Here is a 24,494-nt window from a genome sequence, read left to right on the forward strand (position 1 = left end):
AACTTTGACAAAGTCTTTTTTTAAAATATTATAATAATTTCTGTGAAAAAAAAAAAAATTGTTTTCATTGGTCAGTCAATTTTAACGTTATAACTATATTTGTAAGGTTCAATTTTCAATTTCGAGCATTATGATGTAGAAATAAAGGAAGACTCACAGTCGTGAAGTTGCAATAGTACGGTATTCTTGAGGTTTGCAGCTGAGCGGTTTAATTGGAATGCAGGGAGATGAAATAGGAGGCGCAAAGGGACGATACGAATGACATTTCCTTCCTCACGTGAGCAGGATGCGGGTTCATACGGGTATTCGTACGGGTTCGGTGTTACAATGAAGTCAAGGCGTTTAATTACCCATCGAAGACGCCATTGCGTCCCAAATATTGAGATTATGCTCGGTGAATTGAGGCTAATGGATGTTGTAACTGAAATGTAACTGCCTTTATCGCAGTGTAAATGTTTATATTTGTCATTAAAATTTTTCTCCCACCCCTTCTTCTTTTTCTCAATTCTTAATCTCGTAAAGGTTAAATAAGAATTTACAAAAAATATGGGAATGATAAATGTATAATAGTCCTCTTAAAAATATCTTTTCCTGTAAATGAGAAATAATACAATTTGCATAGAATTTAAAATGTGAAAACGTGTATAAATCTGCCACGTTTACTGCCCCAACGTCACAGAATTGTATTAAAGGAATGCATAAAAGCAATTGCCTAAAACAGACCCAAGTGTATGACAAAATATAACTGAAGGAAAACTGAAAATTACTTCAAACCTCAAACCCCAATCCCTTAAAAACCAAGTTCAATTGATATAAGATAGATCAGTGAAATTAACCCATTTCTAAACAGTAACCATCAGAATAGAACACAACAATTCGCTATTCAAACCGTCAATCCTTTAAAAACTAACCTCAATCGATATAAGATAACCCGAAAAATAAAGAAGTTAACCTAAATTCAAACAGCATTCATCATCCATTAAGGTATAGAAATTCAGTACTCACACCTAAGTCCCTTAAAACGATGTAACATAAGAATCAGTCCAATTCGAAACATCTACAAAACCATTCCAAAGCAACAATTCATCACTGCACTTTAATCCATCCTCATTTAAGCATCAAAACGCCACCTACATTACACCAGGCCAATCAGTCACCATCCCCTTTCTTCTCTCACATTCCTCTCATTCATTTCCAAATTTAACTCACCACAAACACGTCTTTCCTCAACACGAATAGTCGCAATCGCGACAAACACGTCGAATCTTTCATCATACTCGAACAAAGAATCCGTCGTCGATTCGAGTCGCGCGATTTACGCGGAATTACAAGCCTCGTCGTTAAGGTTCATTAGGTGGTAAAAAGCGTGGAGCATCGTGCGAACGCGTCGGTACGGTCGCTATCTGGAATACCCACGCGGGGCAAAAACCGCGGGAAACGCACGCGGCCTTAACCAGGCGTGTTCGTGTCCGTCCGGTCTTTCTCGTAATTTCGCCGGGACAATATAAGGGGCAGGGCAAAAAAGCCTGCCGCGGTACTCCCCCTCGTGCCGCTGCCTTCGCTGACAGATACGAGTTTATTTGGAGAAACGGTTTTACTGCGACGACGACGAGAAACGCGTCAGGTACAGGTCGCGCGCGGCCAACTGCGTCCGGCACTCCGCATATAGAACATCCGTTCTGCGGCGCGCGCACACATGCGCCGCAGGGGATGCGCTTTGTGTCCTGCGACGCTCACGTGCGCACGTACTGGTCGCTTTCATCCGTATGTACGTTCGGTTTATTGCAACGGCGATTTTAGTTTACCGTGCTTGGTATATTGGCGTTTGTGAGTGGACTGTTGATGAATGTTTGTGAATATGGAGTCATGGAGTTTGGCTGGATAGGAGAATGAAATGGAGAGGATATGTATGTATGTGAGTATGTGATAGGATAGGTTATGTTGCTTTTTTTATTTTTATGAATAAATTTATGATATTTTGTGAGAAAGTAATATAATTAATATTATCGATATCTTCAAGAAAGTGGTAAGGTTACAGATTTAATTCTGATATCAAATGAAACAGAATGTTCATAAGCATGGTAAGAATACAGATTCAATTTTGAAATCAACCAGAACAGAGTTTTGAAATGTTCAGGAGGTTGGTATGAATACAGGTTGAATTCTAAAGTCAAATATAAGAGAGAAGTTTGTTAATATAGGATAGGAGGGATAGTATGTTGAATTTTAATTTTGCTTGCTTAAAAGGAAGAAAATATGATTTACAATAGATGTAGTGATTATTAGAAATAGTTTACTTCTGTTAATTTTCCAATTTTTATATTACTAAAGGGTGAAAACTGAATACTTCAACTAGACATAACTAAAAATACGAATACTTTTTTACCAATAATTTTCCAATTTTTATATTAGGTAACTGAAAAAGATTATCTTGATATTTAGTTAATAAGAAAAACAACCTGTAAGGTTCAAAGATATAGAACTTTTAAACATAGGTGCTACATTCATGAAATTTTGTAAAGATGCGATATTTTATAGGAAAAAATATATTTAATTCTAAAGTCAATTAAAAAGATAGTTTTGGTAATGCGACTGAGGGCTAGTGTGTTGAATTCTGATATTACTCCCTTGTACAAAATGGAAATGAAAGAAAATACATTAATAAAATAGATGACAGGAGGATAATACCATATGTTCATTTTTGTTGACTTTATGATTTTTATACTAGATGGCTAATATTGAATGATTAGACTTCCAAATCTCTAAATTTGTGTCACTATAGAAACAAGGTGATAACACTATCATATTCAGAATAAATTGCTTATTCACGCTAAAGGATAAATTTGTATGGGATCCAAATCACTCATTTAGTAATCAAGGACTCTGGTCATCCCCTCCCTGCCAACCATGTCTTAGCTCTAGCCTTATGTGTATAAGTATGTACTAGGAGATATTTTTCAAAAAGCTCATTTTCTTACTTGTATTCTCACAGCTGCACTTAACAACAGTTTTTAAATTAATTTATTGTTTAAATTTCCAAATAAAATGTTTGATATTAGATAACCAAAGGGTCATATTTTGATATGGTATAGTTAAAGAGAAGAGAAAAATCATCTGAAAATATATGAAATATCCATGAAGTTTAGTAAAAAAAAAAAATGTCAGCATTACAACAATTGATAATTTTAGAAAAAATGATAATTTTGTTCGAAAGAAAATTTAACTTATATTTAATAGCTTATAATTTATTATATTTAATAATAAATCTAATATTATTATGTTTAAGACTGTCCAAGACAACTTAAAAGTGTGAATCTTCTTTTGAACATTTTTGCATTTCTTGGAATTCTGACTACTTACTATTGATTTAGATTCAGAGAAGGACATGCTTACTCGTGAATAGGTGTGTTGAATGTGGAATGACATGTGTTTGTGACTTGGTTTTTGAGATTGTAGATTTTTGAGGTCCATGGGATCTACGTGCATTTGCCAAGCAAACTTTTCATCTCAAAAATAGAATATACTAAACTAATACTAGAAAAATTAGAGTAATTCTTTTTAAAGAATAATTTATAATTATGAGATGTATAATTCATAATTATGAGTTGCTCTAAGTATATAATAAATTACAAAACTAATTATATGAGAAAATTATTTATATTACAAAAATAATTAGGATATACATGCTATAAGTCAGACAAATAATTACTTATAATGAAACTGTAAATTTTTTAATGAATCAAATAATTATAATATATGTAATACGTCATAAATTATAGGATATTGTACAACTTATGAAACAATTCAGTAGGAATAAACAGAAGAATAGGTTGACCTCATAGTGCAAGAACTTAATTATTTGGGAGTCTTTTGAATATTTACGTCTTAAATAATTTTTGCAGACTGTACAATCTAACTATACTTTTCTCATCCTGAAATAGTCACTTGTTACCACGTAAACACAATTAAACGCAGGCTGTATCATGGCATTCAAAGCCCATGGAAGATTCGTCAGACGTAATCGATTCTACCGAATATGGCTGCTGCCTAATAAGGAATTCATTGGACGTTGTCATTGACGAAGACCAAGCAACACACGTTGCTATATCGAGATATTTCACCTCGATAGTACTCTCGATTGCCTTTTTGCGACTCGAATACTACAGAAGGACAGCCAGAGAGAGAGATTTATATGAGAATTAGTTTTAATATTTCGTTGCTCAACGTTGGATTTTTATGATTAATTTTGATTAATTGGGAATGACTTAAAATTCATAGTATAGTATACCTTATTTTTTTTTAATTATTTTATGAAATAATTATTTTTTGAAATTATTATTAAATCTAAGTCCCAGTTATGGGTGATATATCTTCGAATGTGTGAAGATGGTGGAACGATGAATTATTATAATAAATAAGTTTCACAGTTTTAGGTATTTTAGAGTTATAGATTTATAATTTTATAAATTATAGTTGTTTATATCTTAAATTATATAATTGCATGTATTTTTATCGAGTTGAATCAATTTTTGTTATTTTATTATATTATAAATATTGCGCTGCGCCTTTAGATGCATATATCTTTTATGATATATTTTTATATTTAAAATATATTATAAATTAAAAATATATTAAATATATTTTTTTTAAATATATTATATATATGTATATATTACTTCTGATATGATATTAAATAATAATAATTTAAATGCAATAAATGTATGGATCACAATATGCATATCATATAATATTATTAATTATTGCATCAAGAATCAAATGAAAAATATAATTGCATGAAAATAGAATCAAATTATTATAAAATTATAATGATATATCAAATTGTAGTGTACCATAATATATCTAATATATTAAAAGTGAAGTATAAAATATATTCATTATAAGAAAACAAAATTTCCTCACATATGAAACAAATTCAATTTAATTTCATCGACATATTTATTAATATTACTAAAATTCACTTTACCATCATTCTCTTCGTCAAATTAATTTTTACCTTACACGTTTCGTTTCTTTGATAACATGATTTATGTAACGCTTAATTAATCTTGTTGCTTTCATATTAGCCCCCCTATGATTAATACTCCTTTTGTCTGTAATTCATCCGCTATCAATAAAGAGGTTCTTGTGATTAATGATGAAATCAAGTTCAAGCCCGGTAAGTCAGGGAATATTAATCAATTCCATTTCTCAGCATCATTCTGGTCCAAACTGAGAAAAATAAATATTTCATTTAACGTGGTTGCCGAACACTTGGTATCGTCAAGCTGTCGTCGAAATCCTCCGAATGGGTTGTATATACGCTTCAAATATATCCGTATAAGTACTTCGAATTTGTGAATCATCGAATATAATATCTCAATCTTATCGAACGTACACGATCTTCTCGCTACTTTTTGTATATTCGAAGGCTCCGAGTAAACTATAAATGATTGTGTAATAGCAGTGAAAAGGTGAAATTTAAATCTGGTATTCGCGAATATTCTAGTTTGGAATGAAAATAATTCCATATAAATATTATGCTGTGATATGTTGATGAAATTTACATAATTATGTCTGGAATTACATAACGGTGCCTAAAAAGCAGTTTTTATAAACTCATAATCATTAACTTATTATTGCTATATACACAGGGTGTCCCATAAAAATGTATACACTGCGTGATTATAAAAACAGTATATATTTAGATAGGTATTAGATGAATATTAGAAAGAATAAGGTATTAAAGTGTGTATACGTTTTCTTGGGTCACCCTGTATATTATTATATTATATTTTTTCTTTCTTTCTTTTTTTTTTTTTTTTATAAGTAAAGAGACAAAAATTATTAACTCCTCACATTAAATTGTATTAAGTTTAGGACTCGTTAATTTTGACAGTACATTATATTATAAAAGGTTGTTAATGAGAATGAAAATTAAAGTACGTAAATAATAGATAAAACTAAATTAAATTGTAAATTAGTTTTTATTTATTAAAGTTCTGTGTTGAGGAAGTTCTAAGATTTTTGTCAATCGACATACTTTGTTTTCTGTTTGGCCTAATTAGAAAAGGATTATTTACTATGAATTTTCATTAAAATAATGGAATATTAAATTTAAACTGTTAAGTTTGAAGTGATTGTTGCATCCTTCGGAATTGTTGCATGCAAAGATGGAACAAGATAGGAAACCTTAATACAGTTTCTTATGTGTTAACGCCATCTGTGTTACTTCAGAGAAACTAAGAAAAAGTAATACAACCGAGGAAACAATCTGTTTTTGATCTATGTCACTAAATAGATATCCATATGTGACAGAAAGTCATCAAAAGAAATTCTATGTATATTATCCAATGACACCAATTTTCTAGAGAAATACAGAACCTTTAAATCTTCAGGATAATGTATTTCCAATCCTTCCAAACTTAACCCAGGTCATAATAGGACATTCTTCTTTTTCTGTAAATCGTGTTTAACGAATTACCACGTGTCTAAAAATATTCTCATCAAATTTAAATGGAATATTCCGACAATTGAGGTAAACGAAGAGCTCTTTATTTACCCGCATACCCTTGATCTGCATAACCAAAACTTCTGACCCGATGTGCTCAATCCGCCATTTTCTCTTGTGTCTAAACGTCCTCAATTGGGACTGAACTTTAACTCTTTATACTGCAAGAATGGTCTCGTTCAGTTGACCACTGCAATACAAACTTTTAAATTCAACACTCGGAAAATCACTATAAACTTAGAAACATGTGGAATAATTCTTCTCCTCTACAATAATTCTTTCCATCTTTAATAACGAAAGCACAGATGAATCCTCTGCAGTCAGAAAGCAAACAGCTTTGACTAAAATAGTATATCAGTGGGATCAAATATTTTATTCGAAAAATTAGTTTGAAATACTATACATATATTAATCCATTCGCTGTCAAACCTTTATAACACAAAGCCTTTTGAATTTGCAAACCATTTGTGGCCACATATATAAATATACAAGTGTTAGAAGCTTGAAGAAATACTAAACATAAAATTGATTACAAAAATTCTACTTTGATTATTATTTACAAAGAACGATATTTTAAAAATTCTAATCAAGCAAAAATCAAGTTCATAGTGTATTCATAACAAAATTATATAGCAATATAGTCACATACAATTATCTTCATGATAGGATTTTTAACAAAGTCTAATACATAATGGAGGTTCATCAAGGTAGATCAGACAATAATATCGAATTTGTTTAGAAATACTAAAAATAAAATTGATTACAAAAATTCTACTTTGATTATTGTTTACAGAGAACGATATTTAAAAAATTCTAATTAAGCAAAAATCAAGTTCATAGTGTATTCATAACAAAAATGTATAGCAACATAGTCACATACAATTATCTTCATGATAGAATTTTTAACAAAGTATAATACATAATGGAGGTTCATCAAGATAGATCAGACAATAATATCGAATTTGTTTGTAGAATTTAGTTGTACAAACTGTACATTGGCATGTTAGCAATGGGAATAACTTCATATAATTTAGGTTTGACAGCGACTGGGTTAACTTGACCAAAAAATAATATAGGAGCAGAGAAGAAAAATCGTTATTGGCAATTTATTTCTGAAAATTTCAACATCCCTTTCATCCTACACCGTAATAAATCACGCTGGAAGAACAAAAACCAATTCTTCCAAGAACCTAACGAAACAAAGTACCATTCTTATCTTACCCAGTCCTTATCGCCACCGTAGAATTTCCACGGTGACATGAAAACGACCGATCCAACGAAATCTCTGCAAGGTCGATAAAAGGAACTACCAACGTTATCGCGATATAATTCGATCGTCGATTTCCCGTCGGCGACACGTGACGACTGGGAGCCAGCCTGTCAACGATAACGAAAGCGAGAACTCGGTTATATCAAGCCCAAGTGGTGTTATCTCATCGCGTAACACTTGTTCCGTGCGAACGTTTCACGAGGCCACGACGACAGACGGCGTCTGCTCGGTTTCTTCTTCTGGTGCTTCGTTCCCGAGGTCCCCTTTCGCTGGGCCAGCTAGCCAGTCGCTTTTTGCTCAGCCGTCCCCCTTTGCAGCCGAACGTGGCAGGCTGAAAGTCTGAAAGTGTCGCGCCTACGCGCCTGTCATGCGATTCCACGCGAAACGCTGGAACTCGCATGGCTCTCGGGATCAGCTCGTTTCGCCTCTGCTTGGGAAAATTTAAGACCCTGGTTTGGATTCTTAGAACAATATTTGGTCCGTTTAGTTTGTGTTTGGAACATTTGAAACCTTGGTTTTGGTCTTAAGACAGTAATGAATCGGCTCGTTTCTGTTTGGAATTGTTTGAGACCCCAGTTTGGGTTCTCAGAACAATATTTGGTTCGTTTAGTCTGTGTTTGGAACTTTTGAGACCTTGGTTTTGGTCTTAAGACAGTAATGAATCGGCTCATTTCTGTTTGGAATTGTTTGAAACCCCAGTTTGGGTTCTCAGAACAATATTTGGTTCCATTAGTTTGAGTTTGGGACTTTTTGAGATCTTGGCTTTGGTCCTGAGAAAGAAATGACTCGGTTCATTTCTGTTTTTGACTGTTTGAGACCTTGATTTCGGTTCTGAGAAGAAGGTGCATCGTTTCGTTTGTGTTTAGGATTTTTTGAGATCTTGCCTTTCGTTCTATGAAGGTGATTGCTTTCCTTTGTGTGTAGGATTTTTTGAATCCTTGATCTTGGTTTTGAAAAGAAGCTGATTGGTTTCGTTAGTGTTCGAGATTTTTTGGGACTATGGTTTTGCTTTGAGTCGTTTGAGAAGATTGGATTACGGGTAATGGTGTTCACGAATAGAAAAATTTTGAAATCTTGGTGCCTGAAACGAGACGTGAAAATCCTGATGAAGACGTAACAAGGCTTCGAAAATATAGGAATTTTTGAAAACGTTCGAGCTCCACGAATACTATGAGTGATTAGAATAATCTTTATTTTTTTTTTTTTTTCAATTGATTTTAATTTTAGGAATTTTAGAAGATTCTAGAATATTTTAGAGGATTTTTAGTTCCAAATTACTTTATCCGTGTTTGTTAATTGGTAATGGACAAATGATTCGAGACCATTGATATTAAATGCCGTACAGTGGAAAGAAAATTATTACACGACGAACCTAACTCATGTGTATTATATACTTTCGATAAATTCCAGGGATTTCGAAAAAATTACCGGTATCTAGATAATAATATCTTTTCTCAGAAGCAATCTTTCATTACTCACATTCTATTTCGAGCGTTTCATATATAATTCCAGAAGCTGTTTAAATTTATTATCGCCATTGTTCGCTCTGTGTTCTGAAACTAATCGATACGATACACTAAAAACACAGTAATTCACCCATAATAGATACGGATACACTCATGCAGGATGCAAGCACTAGGATATCGCTATTACAATTATTGTTCTGTAACGAAATGTTCCACAAACATTTGCCAAGATAGATTGCTCGTTGAATTATCTGTTTGTCAAACTACTTTCTCTCGTAAACAGTGTACTTTCAACTACATAATTCTAGAATATGATTATAGAGATAACTCGAGGTTCAGGTAAATCCTTATTATCTGGTGAAAATTTATGCAAATTATCATTGGGATTTTCGATTCTTTGCAGTAATAATATTTGTTGAAAGTAATCAATGGAATGATTCAATTAGGTATATAATATAATTATTATAAATCAACAAATATCGACTTATTTTTGTACATTTGCATTGAAATTTTAATTTAAAATAAAATCTGAAGAAAATTTAGATCTCCCTAAAGTAATTCAATTTTAAGTAATTTTTATTACGTAATTTAATAAGTAATTTATTAAGTAATTCAATGGGAATATTTTTTAATAGATAGAAAGTCTTGTATTTATGGTATTGCATGTAATACTTAATTTTCGATACATTTTCCATGATCTTTTTATAAAATTCCAGCATGAGATAGCATAAGCTGTAAAGCGTAACATCTCGATGACTCTGCGCGATCTACCCTGTAATCTGTTTATTATTCTTCTTGCCTCTGTGCAGTAACATTTCGTTCAGTTTTTCTGCTAGGCTGAAAGAATTTTTGTATCCGGCTGAAAGTTCTCACGGAGAAATGAATTCGTGAATTTTGATCCAAGGATATTTATTATCGAGAGCTAGAAATACCAGTGATCTTGTGAAAGGATCTAGCATCTGTATACTTCCTTCGTAGACTGTTCTATATACATAGATCATTTTAAAAAATGACAGAAAATTTAAATAGTTAAAGAATAATCAGTTCAGGATTTAATATAAAATTAAATATTGTCGTCAATATTGAACATAAAATAAATTATTAACCCTTTACACTCGACGATTTTTTCGTTATAGGAAAATAGTAATTCAAAGACTTTCTGCCCTAAAGTCGACGATAATTTTAAAACTGTAAATAAGAAATGGTATAGAAATTAAGACGTAGAATTATTTTACCTCGATATTTCACGCATCGTTGAGTAATTGTAAATTTAATATGTTAATTAATATCCATCGTTAGAATCTGATTAAATGGCGACTGAGAGGCACCTCCCGAGTGCAAAGGGTTAAACATACTAAATATTAGTGTTACTATTAAAAACTGTCGATAAAAAGATTAATAGAGATGAATTAATTCCTCGTTCGAATTATTTAATTTATTCATTTAGAATTTATAATAATAGTACGTCATATATCTTGTTCATATCTTCAAGGACGAGCATTGAATTAACCCTGTGCACTGAGTAGCCATTTAAAGTTCCAATGATCGATGTTAATTGGTATATCGAATTGAAAATACCTCAACGTATATTTCCACGGTGTAAAATATCGAAGTAAAATAATTCTACGTGTAAATTTATACACGTTTTAAAAATATCGTCGATATTTATCATCTTTCATGGACTTTGTAGCAGAAAGTTTTTGAATTCTTCTGTAACAAAGAAATCGCCGAGTGCAAAGGGTTAATTTAAATTAATTCCTTTTTATTAATAGCATTAAAAATTATGCCACCCAGATACCAAATATCTCAACAGCCAGAATATTCAAACGATACAAGCCTAACATAATACATGCTTGCACAACGAAGATTCCAGTCTCCATGGAATCGGAGACCTCAAAGAAAGCCACGTTCTAAAGCCCCCCAAAAAGAAAATTCCCTGAAAAGAAGACTAAGCTCCAGGTTGAAGGAACGAATTCCCAGTCCATCGTCATTCGCATGAATCACATAGCCGACGCTAAAAAGGCTAACAAGCAGATGGCTTAAGCGAAGAAAACAAGATACCCTCGGCGAGTCTCTTCAATTGACCCACTTTCCAGGAGCACGCGTTCTTTCTAATTTTTCTGCCACGCGAACCACCCAGAAAATTAACGATTCTGTGAAACACGAAGTAAGATTAATCGTCCTAGAGCTATTTCGCTGGAAGTTCCGCAGCTTCCACGACTGCAGCGCCACTCGGGCGACTATGGCGTTGGGGGCCATTACGAACACCGCGTACTCGGATCAATCTCTCGTCACTTGTTCCTCTTTCGACTTGGTTGCCTCTTTGTTCCATTTGACGCCAGCTTTCAGTCGTCATTGGGTACGGAGACGAAGAGGAGAGGACGAATTTGTCTGGAAAGCGTGTTACACACGTGTCTTCGTGCTCTTCTCTCGGTGTCTTTGATGTTGTTAGGGTGTTCACATGTCGGGATACTGGGGCTTATAGAATTTAGTGTTACGCCGAGAAATTTTTGCTCGGGAATTCTAATGCTTATCTTTGAGGCTTTTAAGAATCGAGCTTGGAATCTTTTGAGAAAATGATGGATTTTTTTAAATGGCTATTTTACGACGTCCTAGATGTATTAGGTTTTTATTGAATTTATGCTTATACCAGGAAATCTTTTGTTAGAGCTTTGATTGTTTGTTTTTGTGTTCTTTTAAAGATTGAGTTTGGAATTTTTTGATGGGTTCATCAACAAGGTATTTTAGGTGTATTAGAGTTTTATTGGATTTATAGTTATTCTTGCGAATATTAAGTTAGTGTTTTGATTGTTTATTTTTGAGTTCTTTAAAAATTCGAGTTTGGAATTTTTTGATGGGTTTGAGAGGTTTTTCAACATGGCTAAAATATAAATAGATAGAGCACGTTGTTGGGATATAATATAAGAATACAGAGTTTTATTGACTGTATAGTTATGTTATATTAAGAAATCTTGTGATACATCTTCTAATGCTTGTCTTTCGTTTCCTCATATTTTGAATTCAGGACTTTTTGCTAAATTTGCTGAATTTTTTAAAATACGTATTCTGAAATTTTTCAAACACTGAAATAGGAATGTGTAAGATACAGTATTAGGTTTTAATAGCTCTTCTAATATCTGTTTCCAATCATAAATTTTTTAAAAATTCTATGAGGGATATCGTAGCTCTAATAATTTGGTGAATCGTTTAAAGTAATTATTCCAGGATTTTTCAATCACTGAAATAGGAATGAGTAAGATACAGTATTAGGTTTTAATAGGTCTTCTAATATTTGTTTCCAATCTTTCCAAATTTCTTAAAAATTTTCTGAATATCGTTGCTCTGATAATTTAGTGAATTTTTTTAAATGATTATTCTGAGATTTCGTTAGCTGTAATAAATATTAATATACACTGTTTTACGAAATTTATAATTAAACTAATTTTGCGAATTAAATATTTCGTAAATAATCAACAGCCTCACCAATTTATTAAATTTCACAAACAAATTATTCCAACTACACAATTTCCAAACCTGATATTTTAAATCCGCGTGTTTTACGTTATACCTGAAAACCATTAAATTTTCTTGCTAAAAATTCCAAACGTCGTAAGATTCAACTTATGTCTATTATGATAAAGAATACGAAGTTTCGTCGTCTCTTAAGTCTATTAGTCGAAGCAAGTACTGCACCACGTCGCTGAGAATTACCCGGTTCTAAAACTTACTTTCGAACGAACGCTGCGCGGAGAGTACATTAATAATTAATTATTTAATTATCGCCGTTCGAGAGCCGAAGTTTATTACCGTCTTGAAGGATGAGTTGTCCCGATGAAGCTCGGGCCCGCGTGCTGGAACAACTTTGTCCCGGGAGTCACCTGCGATCGAGCAGGTGTGTCCTTTGCGTAAAAGAGTTCGAGGAGTTCAACATCGGTCCCAAGTTGTCCGGCACCTGCTCGGCGTTGGCTATTTTTATGTCACGACAACTCGACGATAACCAGTGTCCTGTATCCTGCTGGTAATTAACACACGGAATTACTACCCGTGAAAGTACAGTGACGCCCAAAAGTATTAGAAGACTCGTTCAGTCGCGAGCAGTAGCCGAATGAGAATTGTAAAATTATTCCTGTATTCTTGGATTAATTTTCTATTATATTTTCTGCATCCTATTTTGTATGAAGGATATACAAATATTTTTATTAATCTTTATGTCAGGTTTTGTAATTAGTTGATATTTAAATTGTCGATTTGTAGTATATACAATGAGTATAATGTGTATAAATAGCTAAACGAGGATTGTAAAATTATTTCTGGATTTTTGAATTAATTTTCTATTACATTTTCTGCATCCTATTTTGTATGAAGGATATACAAATATTTTTATTAATTTTTATGCCAGGTTTTGTAATTTGTTGATATTAAAATTGTCGATTTGTAGTATATACATTGAGTATAATGTGTATAAATAGCTGAACGAGGATTGTAAAATTATTCCTGAATTTCTGGATTAATTTTTCATTATATTTTCTGCATCCTATTTCGTATAAAGAATAAATACATATTTTTATTAATTTTCTGGTATTAAAATTGATGATTTGTATTATATACATTGAGTATAATGTATATAAATAGTTGAACGAGAATTGTGAAATTATTCGTAGATTTCTGTATTAATTTTTTACTATATTTTCTGCATCCTATTTTATATAAAGGATATATATATTTTTTATTAATTTTTGTGCGAATTTTTATAATTTGTTGATATTAAAATTGACGCTTTAGGGTATATACTTTAGTATAATGTATATAAATAATAATATGGTATCACGAATATCATAAAAGTTTGAAGCTAGTCGTTTTGACCGGTTTGATAAGGCTAGTTTAGATATTTCATAAAAATAGCGCTCCTTCTAATATTTTTAAGTGGTAATTTCAAATTCTTAGCACGATTATTTCTCAGTTCATCGAATTTTTATAGATTTTTCGCAAAAGAGAGTTGAAAGAAGAAAATTCAGAGTCATTAAGAGATTGTGATCCAGTTCACATCGTTAAAGCGAAATTACCATTTTTCCCTAACAACCTGCAAACGTATAATTTCCAAGTATATAACAAGAAAAAAATAATATATGAAATTTTACCGTAAAGAAGAATATTTAAAAAGAAAATCGTTATTTCAGATCACCAGGAAGTGTGAATAAAATAGGAATACAAAAATCTGCAAACAAATTCTGAACACTTCCTCGACCAGAAAAACATATTACACGAAATTTTATTACAAGCAAAACACATTACATCAAGCTTTACTATAAAAGAGAATGCTTTAAAAACAAACCCTGAGTGCTTAGATTGCCAACAGAAATAAACGAAATAAACTCGTGAAAAACTGCGAACAGCAGATTAATTAATTTTTCCCCTATTCTTTCCAATTTTTCATTTAACATAAAACTCTGTAGAACGTAAATCTTAACAAATTGTATGTAGAATAATTTTTTCCCTTTTTATAAAATATCACTTTGGAACTGATAAAATTTAGGATCAAATTTTCCACACCCCTTGTTTCTTTTTTAAAGGTAATTTGATAAAGGTGCGAGATGTGATAATATTTTTCCCTCGTTTCCCAAAAATATTCAATTTTTAATATTCTGTCGCCCAATCGTGAAAAGAGTTTCGAAGAAAAATTACAGAAACGGTGAAATAGATAACGGGAGGCGACTTTGGACGTCTCCGGACGCCATCTTGCTAAAAACGAAGAACGACTGTTAATTCTTTTAAGCACACGATTTTATAGAAAATAAAAATTCTATTTCTTCTTTTCTTACAAAATATCACTTTGAAATTGATAAAATTAAGGATCAAATTTTCCACACCCCTTTTTTCTTTTTTAAAAATAATTTTGTAACGGTGCGAGATGTGATAATATTTTCCCTTCGTTTCTCAAAAGTGTTCAATTTTTAATATTCTGTCGCCCAATCGTGAAAAGAGTTTCGAAGAAAAATTGCAGAAACGGTGAAATAGATAACGGGAGACTACTTTGGACGTCTCCGGACGCCATCTTGCTAAAAACGGAGAGATACACGATTTTAAAGAAAATAAAAACTCAAGTTACATAGAATTAGAAAGTGGAACATACACAATCCCATCATGCGACTGTTTTAAATGAGAGTCATCGAGACACGTCTTTCCTTCAAAACAGAATGGCACTTTGCAGACATTACAGCTTCAAGAATCATCGTCATCAACTTTTCAAGGCGTGGGTTAAAATATATCCCGTAGTGCATAAAAATTTATCCAAAAAGTGGGATAGTTTTTAACCCAGCTAACCCCAAAGAGTTTACGTCCGAGGTAGCCAACGAATTTGCCAAAATTCAACGAATCCCTGATCAAACAAACCTAGAAGACCACCCTAAGACCGCGATGAAGGATCAGAAGGAAAAGATTTCGTGCATTTCCAAGTAGGACCAGTAAAATCGCGTTGTTTATTATTGCACCGGGAGAATTACGCGTTTCATGTGCTACTAATTATACATTCCCGTACGATGAGCGTGCGTCGGGGCCCCCGGGGCAATTTTGTTTTTCCTCGCCAGTTTACGAGCGTATTTTTGTAACGAAACAGCGCACGCAATAACCGGATGCTTTTTTATGCCCCCGGATTTTTCTACCCGGCTCATCCTGTCTCTATCTCGCCGGCGAGGGCACAGTTGCATAGCCGATTTCGTGGAAGACTCTTTTGATACCGGCAACTATTCCATAGGGTCCTGTTCTGTGTCACGTTTCACTCGCTCTCTGTTGTTTGCAGATAGAACCACCTCGAGATCGTGTTTCTAATGTCGAAAGCCTTCGTTAGGCCCCGCGAAACGCGATAGCTAGGCTTTGGGACCGATCCCGTTCCTCCTGGCTGATTCGATTAATCGATTTCTACGATTTCTAGCTTGCTTCGTTTTATGGGAGAGCGAGCTGCAGGTTTATAGCTTACGCTCCTTCGCTGAGAAATAAATTGCGAAGTTGGAATTCTTTACAGATGTCGCTTCAGCTACTTGATGTTTAGGGTCTAGGAGTCTAGGGTCTCAAGTCCTAGAGGTCTGGGAGTAGTTAGGTTAGTTAGACAAAAATGCGAGAAATTGGAAATTACGATTGTTCAAGGGATCATTGTAGTGCATTCTTCTCGATCTATTCGATTAATATTTCCTGTAACTTAAATATTTAAATATGGGTCCAGTTTTATGATAGAATGGGACTAAAAGTTATTGTTTGGGTAGATTGGTGATAGAATAAATTGAGAAATTGGAAATTACGATTTTTCGCGAGATCATTATAGTGCGTTCTTTTCTGTCGATTCAACTAATATTTCCTATAACTTAAATATTTAAATATGGGTTCGTTTTCTGGGAGAATGGGACTAAAGTTATTGCTTGAGTAGATTGTTGATGGAATAATTGAGAAATTGTAAGTTGCCATTGCATTTAGAGGTTGGTGAAAAGTCATTCGTTGAGGGTAGTTGGATTAGGCGAAAATGACGAAGAAAGATGGGGAATTTGAAAATTCGGGAACTTGGAATTCTCTTTCTCTATATCTCTTAATCGGTTTCTGGTATTGATCTGTTTCGCGGTGAAACGATGAAGAACTTCGTGGTTTACGTAGGTTTCTATGGAAATAAATTGCACAGTGGGTGTCGAGGTAAGTTGGTGGAGTTATTTAGAAACGATCATTGCATTTAGAGTCGATTGAATGCCTTCTTAGGAGTAGTTAGATTGGACAAACGACGAAGGAAGTTATGATTAGAAATTATGTTTATGCAACTGATAATTAAGTATCATTCGAGGCATTATTCGAATTGCGAGTACTTGATCAAGATGAAGAAAAGGAAAGGAAATGAAGTAACATAGAGAGATTAAGTGCCAAGATCCATTGCACTGTACTCTGTCGAGTGGCCTATCACTGTGATTGCTGTCTCTCCTTAGTGATATATATTATGAAATTGGATTTAGAAATTTACGTCCAAAACTGAGAATATAATTATTCAAAAATCCAATTGGAATTTTGAAGTACAAGAAGTATACTAAAATTTACATTTAGAGGTGCATCTTTGCTTTTAGTATAGGAAATGTAAGAATACTATAGATAAATTTAAGTTTCAATAAAAACATTCTATGGTATATGCTTGCAAATATAAAATACTTGAAAATTCAACTACTTATAATGACAATTAAGGAATTTGTTGGAAAGGGGGTATATAGTAACTTGTTCTTGAAATATTCTAAAAAGAGATTAAAAGATAATATGAAACTGATATATATTATACTTTTCATTTTTATAAATTTCAAGATACAATATATATATATAAATATAAATATAATGTAATATAATTTCTTAAATCCTATTGAAATTTTTGAATACTAGAAGTATACTAAAATTTGCACAGGCATCTTTACATTTAGTATAGGAAATGTAAGAATACTATAGATAAATTTAAATCTCAATAAAAAATTCTATGGTATATGCTTGCAAATATAAAATACTTAAAAATTCAACTACTTATAATATAATAAAAATTCTATATGCTTGCAAATATATAACACTTGAAAATTCAAACTACTTAAAACTGAAAAAATTTCAGTATTATTTTTATTTTTAAATTTAATTTTTATGTATTATTATTTTTATTTTATTTCTTCTCTTTTTGATGAAATATTCTCTTATACCTTTCAATTGTATTTTTTCTCTTATTTCTGAATACTTCAACTCGTTTCATTTAATATTCAATAATAATTTCATTTAATAACTCCTTTTAAATCTATTTCATATTCTTCTCATTTCCCTTATACGAACAGTAATAAATAATTTCTTAAACTGAAATATTGCCAGTCATAAATTCGATATTCCATTTAAATTCAAATTTTATACAATCGTATTTCATTTCAATATTCTCTCCTGATTTTCTGTCCCGTGTGTAAAGAGGCAGTTCTAGCTTCTATTTCGAATTTCAGCTTCCTTTGACTCATTGGTTTACATGAAAAAAGAAAACAGGTCAGCCACGTAACAAAGAAGACTCATTCCGGGGTTTCGTTTATTCAAAAATAGCTAGGAATTAACTCAGACGATTAAAAATAGTTCACTCGTTGACTCTACTTGGGAAAAAATGAATGGAATTCGCAGCTGCGATTCCATCGTCCCACAGGATTTTCATATGCATTTAGAAGTTTAAGAGGTGAACTCTGTACGAAGGTTTGAGAAAATTGACTGTATCCACCACCACGTTCCTCTTTATAGCTGGCTTCTTTGATTATCTGGGATTGCATTAGAATTTGCGTGGGCTGCTTGTTACTTGAACGCGTTCATTGATCGCCAGGAAGACTGTCTTCCATCTTTCATGGACGACGTTAAATGCCAGACGATTTATTATTTTTCATCACAGAGTAGGTAGGTTAGAGTCTTCAGTTTTTCGATTATAATAATTTTAGATATTTTGGAATAAATATTAACAATTGCTTAGAACACACTTCCCAACATCCTTGGATGATATCGAATGTGAGACGACTTATTGCCTTTATTTCTTATCACACAGTAGGTACGTCAGACTCTTTAATTTTTCAATTATAATAATTTTAGATATTTTGGAATAAATATTAATATTGGCTTAGAACACATTTTGTACCATTTTCAAATGATGTTCGATGTGAGAAAATATAGTATTTTTATTTTTTTATCACAGAATAGGTACGTGAGACCCTTTAGTTTTTTAATTAAAATAATTTTAGACTTTTCGATTAAAGTAATTTTTGATATTTTGGAATAAATTGTAATATTCGCTTAGAACACATTTTCCACATTTCTTGGATGATGTTGGATGTGAGAAAATATAGTATTTTTATTTTTTATCACAGAATAGGTACGTGAGACCTTTTAATTTTTGAATTAAAATAATTTTCGATTTCTCGGTTAAAGTAATTTTAGGTATTTTGGAATAAATGTTGATATTCGTTTAGGAGATTATTTCCTATTTTTCATAAATGTTGTTAAATATAAGAAGATTTATCATTTGTATATTTTTTTATCACAAAGTATACGAGATTGCTTAATTTTTTGTTCCAAATAATTTTTCATGTTTTGCAATAAATATTAAATATTTTAGCTATGTTTTATATTTGCAAATATTTAGCATGAAAGTAATCGAGATGCAATCTTTCCTTGGAAAAGATAGGAATGAATTTCTGATTTAAATTTCTATCTGTTTATTAATTATATAGGACAGGCTTATCTCATCGTGCCTGATACGTTCCTGAGAATAGTAAGCAATTAAAATATCAATTGGAGCATAATTAAACGATGTACAGAGATGTAATAGCAATAATATAGTAGTTACATTAATCGTGATATTTTATTTTCGAATTTTTCTTTCTTCATTTAACAAACTGAAAATTGAAAATAAAATTAGTCATCCAAATTTTTTGAAACTTTTCACGATTTTTCAATTTAAAACAATTATAATCTAATCATAATACCATTCTTATAAAATTATTTTTTAATTAATGTTAATATTATTTTTATAATTATTTTTTAATAGAATGTTAATAACACTTTAATTACTACATTCGTCATACGATAAAAATCGTATGATTCTTAACAGATTTTCCTCATTTATAAATAAATAAAGTAAACAATATTATATATTTTATAATTTTACCTACATAGCAATTAATCAGAATTAAATACCTTTGCAACGCGCAATTCTTGCCAATTAAATTGCAATTAACTGTATATACATTAACCCTTTGCACTTGAGAAGCGCCCTTCAGTCGCCATTTGATAAAATTTTGAGGTTCGATATTCATAAATATGTCAAATTTCAGATAATGTAACGGTGTGCGAGGTATCGAAATCAAATAATTCTACGTGTTAATTATCACACAATTTCTTATTCCTGCTCAGAAAAATATCTTCAGCTTTGTAACAGAAAATCTTTGAACTCCTATCCTTCTTTGGCCAAAAAATCGTCGAATGCAAAGGGTTAATATCTCTCCCGAACAACGACAAAAATTCCTCACCGACACGCAAACGCAAAAATCTATTTCGCAAATTTCAAATTGAATAAAAATTTAATCCTCGTGAAAATAAGTAGCGAGCAAGTTGAATGACGAAACTGAAGCAACAGTTTTATAACAGAGAGGGCTTAATCAATTTCCCAGAATTAGCAAAGAAATGGCGTGCAGCGAAGTTTTTCAGGGCGTTGTTGCTCGTTGCAAATGGAATATAACGACGGCGACGTGAATTAGCAGCGCGAGGAAGACCCCATGGAAACGAAGTTCCACGATGGAAACTGTCGTTCCAGTTGTCGACAAACTGCCGCCGTTTATAGGGTTGTTCATCCCGTGCGAACGATCTTAACGAGTTGAAACAACTTTAATTAAGCGCATTACGCTAGGCCGTCCCGTTGAACTTTGCCTATCATGCTGTGACACGAGGAAATAATGCCTTTCAGCTCGAGTTACTGCTTACGGATGGTACGTGTGTTTCTACGTGTATCCACTTGGGCAATTTTTTCGGTTTCTACTGGATCCGAGATACAATCGGTATCATCGTAGACGTATGCGAAGAATTTATGCAAATTTCTCTGCTAATGGTTGATATTTCGGTTTGCGATATTTTTCGTGTTTTTAAACAGTAATGTTTCGTTTCATTATCGATTGATTATTATTATTATTATTTTTTTTTGCTATTATTATTATCTAATTCCCTTTGTTTTATTTCTATTTTCTATTCTTGGGGTTTTCATCGTTGTTTTAGTTTTATTTTTATTCGAAATTTTCATGTTTATCCACTATCTATATCTCATATCATTATGAATATCTTTTATTATTTTTATTATTCTTTTTATTACTATTGTTACTATCTAATTTCCTTTAATTTATTTCTATGTTTTATTCTTGGGGTTTTTATCGTTGTTTTGATTTTATTTTTATTCGTCATTTTCGTGTTTATTCACTATCCATGTCTCATATCATTATTATTTTTAATATTTTTTGAATTACTATTATTATTATCTAATGTCCTTTACTGTATTTCTATGTTCTATTCTCGGGATTTTCATCGTTGTTTTGATTTTATTTTTATTCGTCATTTTCGTGTTTATTCACTATCCATGTCTCATATCATTATTATTTTTAATATTTTTTGAATTACTATTATTATTATCTAATGTCCTTTACTGTATTTCTATGTTCTATTCTCGGGATTTTCATCGTTGTTTTGATTTTATTTTTATTATATAATATTTAATATTTATTTTTATTCCGATTTTTATTCTTTCATTTTCAGAGGGAATTTTATATTATAATAATTTGGGGTGATTTTTTTTTCTTAAGGAGATTTTACGATATAAATTAACGATATTAAAATATAAGATTTTATGGGGTAATTTGCCTGTTAAATTCTTATCGGCAGAATTTTGTTTATTTTCAGAAAAAAAGGTAGATGTAATTGATTAGAGTTATTTTTATTTCCACTGACAATAAAATATAATAGAATAATGAAACTACATAATCCAGTTATAAAGGGTAAATGATATTAGAAATTAGAATAATTGAAATTAAAATATAAATAGAAAGAGGAACAATTATTTTATAGAAGGTAATAAATAAATCAGTATGATTAACTTTTAAAATTTTAATTAGCATTGATGTCATTGTAACTATTATTATAAATTATAACAGTTCATTAGAAAAACACATAAGTCATAATCAAATGAAATAAAATTTTTAAAATCGTGGACTCCAGTCACAAACTATTATAGAGAACTAAATTAATGTTTATTATGAACAAAATAGAAAATAAAATATCTTGACGTGTTTAATTATTCCACTTGTGCTTCTCATATCAAACCTACCATTATTAACTTAAGAAAATTCTCATTACAATCATTCATCGAGCATCAGCAAACATTAACCCTTTGCACTCGAGAGTTGAGCTTCAGTCACCATTTCATAAAATTTGGAAGGTCGTTATTAATTAATATATCAAATTTATTGTAATGTAACAGTGTGCGAGATATCGAAATCAAATAATTCTACAATTCTATTATTATACAATTCTTTATTTACTGCTCAAAAAGTATCATCAGTTTTTTAGTAGAGAATCTTTGAATTTCTACTCTTCTTTAGCCAAAAATTCGTCGAGTGCAAAGGATTAAAACCACTCCCCTCAAACATCTGTTGTAAGCATCTGTCTAATTCTCTCCAATATATTAATTTTAATTTACTCATCAAAATTCAGAAAATCATCAGAATTACTCAACAAACACGACCAAACGCTAGATCCACCTCGAGATTCACTTCTCCAGTATATCTCTTCTAACCTTATCTCAGACACCAAACACGAAATCCAGTATTGACACGAAGAGATCCCCATAAAAATCACTCAGGAAGCATTAACCGTTGGAACTATACTATCGCAAAATTGAATTCTCCACAGTCCATTCATCCCAAATCAGCATCCCTAACAGCCACTCAGGCGCACTTGGTACACCATTAATGCCCACATAAGCAGAATGCCTACGCGAGTAATTGCCTACGCAAAACGTACACCGTCCGTTGAAATAATCGAAAAGCAAATCTAGGAGAAGTGCACAATCGATTTGCCAGTAAACAAGATAGCCGGCTAGCAGTTCTTCAGGCGTCGGGCTCCGTCCAAGGATCGACGGTTCGCCTTCCTAGGCCTATCGAGAAATCGACGAGAGTCGTCAGCTTTGTTATATGGTCATGTAGGACAAGTACTGTGGCCGGTTGAATTACGTCTCCTCGGGTTTCATTGACCGGTAATTTAAATCCCGATTAATTCGGCGAGCTTCGAGGACGTAAAACCCGGCAGCTTCGCTGGTGGAAACAAATTTCGCTAATCATAATCGCCATCAGGAGAGACGGGAAGTCGTTTTGCTCCTGGCTTGTTTCCCTTAATCTCGGCCCGGGGATCTTTTATAAGCTCCAGCGTTATTCCGCGGTGGCTGTGTTCCAATGACTAATTTTTAATCATTCTTAGCGAAAAATGATCGGAAATATTTAAATAAAATTGGGAAAAAAAAGAAAGAAAAACTGATGGATATATTATTGAGCAAACTTTTTGATTTATTATGTGTTGCATAGAGCCCAAAAATTTGGGAAACGAAATCAGTTAAGGATGTTTTAGCTATCTTTTTTATAAAAAGTAAATATATCATCGATGATAGGTTTTGGAATCATTATGTGCTTCATAGAATCCAAAAATTTTAAAAATAAAGTATGTTCAGGATTTTTTGCCAATTTTTTGGTGAAGAGTAAATATATTATCGATGATACGTTTGGAACCACTGTGTGTTTCATGGTATCCAAAAATTTTTAAAATAAAGTATGTTCACAATTTTTAGTCAATTTTTTGGTGAAAAGTAAATATATCATCGATGATACATTTGGAATCATTGTGCGAAGTGTAGGGAACGCGAAAAAGAATTTCCAAAATGATGAGTCTTTATATTATGATGATACTTCGTTGTCAAGAATTTTTATTTACTCGGATACGGTCACGGAAAAAATTAGACGAATGATTCCCACGAAACATACGAGTTCCAACAGATGTCATTACGATGGAGCGAATTAATTCTTGGAATTTTAATCTCTGAAGCATTTCCACGAACTAACTTTCAAGTACTCAGGAAATCCTACAAGGTAAAAACTCTCTAAGATCCAGTCACTTGAAAATTTTCAAGTACCTCCATACCCTTAAATGAATATGATAATCCTATTTAAACAAGTCTATGAGTCATTGTACATTCTTATTCCTAGAAACTCAAGTAATCTCCAAACCACCAAGTTAATCCTTGTATTAACAGATTTCACCCACAGTGTCGGTAAGTTTTAAATAAATTCCAACATTTTTTACTCAGATTCGAGTAAAAATTATATTGCATCCGTTCATTTTACAATAATATAAAATTATTTTTGCGAAATAGACAAAAGTGCATATGTAAAATTAAGCTTGTAATTATACTGTAATTCATTTCTTAATTCATGCAAACGCAGAGTTTTCTATATCTCGAAATAAACCATATACGATTAAAGTCATTCTCATAATCACAATAAACAAAAGTCATAGAATACTGCATTGATAGAAATGTACAGGTTGCTCTCTCTATGCCTACAGCAGCGCCCTCTCGAATATAAACCCAACTTTGCAAAGTAAGATAAAATTCACCCAATAGCTTAAACTCGTATCTTTATCATAACTA

At 32.0% G+C, this 24,494-nt stretch overlaps 1 protein-coding gene across 1 annotated transcript in view; it reads left to right on the forward strand.

Moving 5' to 3' along the window:
* The first annotated feature begins 1,867 nt into the window (after positions 1 to 1,867).
* Positions 1,868 to 24,494, forward strand: part of LOC108552094 (pleckstrin homology-like domain family B member 2) — a 125,472-nt gene continuing 102,845 nt past the window's right edge. The window contains exon 1 of the mRNA XM_017906498.1: positions 1,868 to 1,915. Within this exon, the coding sequence (XP_017761987.1) occupies positions 1,906 to 1,915 (10 nt within the window). The 5' untranslated portion in view covers positions 1,868 to 1,905. The remainder of the gene's footprint in view (positions 1,916 to 24,494) is intronic.

This window comes from Eufriesea mexicana, unplaced genomic scaffold (assembly GCF_001483705.2).
Source record: "Eufriesea mexicana isolate 0111107269 unplaced genomic scaffold, ASM148370v2 scaffold4744748577, whole genome shotgun sequence".
Taxonomy (NCBI): Eukaryota; Metazoa; Arthropoda; class Insecta; order Hymenoptera; family Apidae; genus Eufriesea; species Eufriesea mexicana.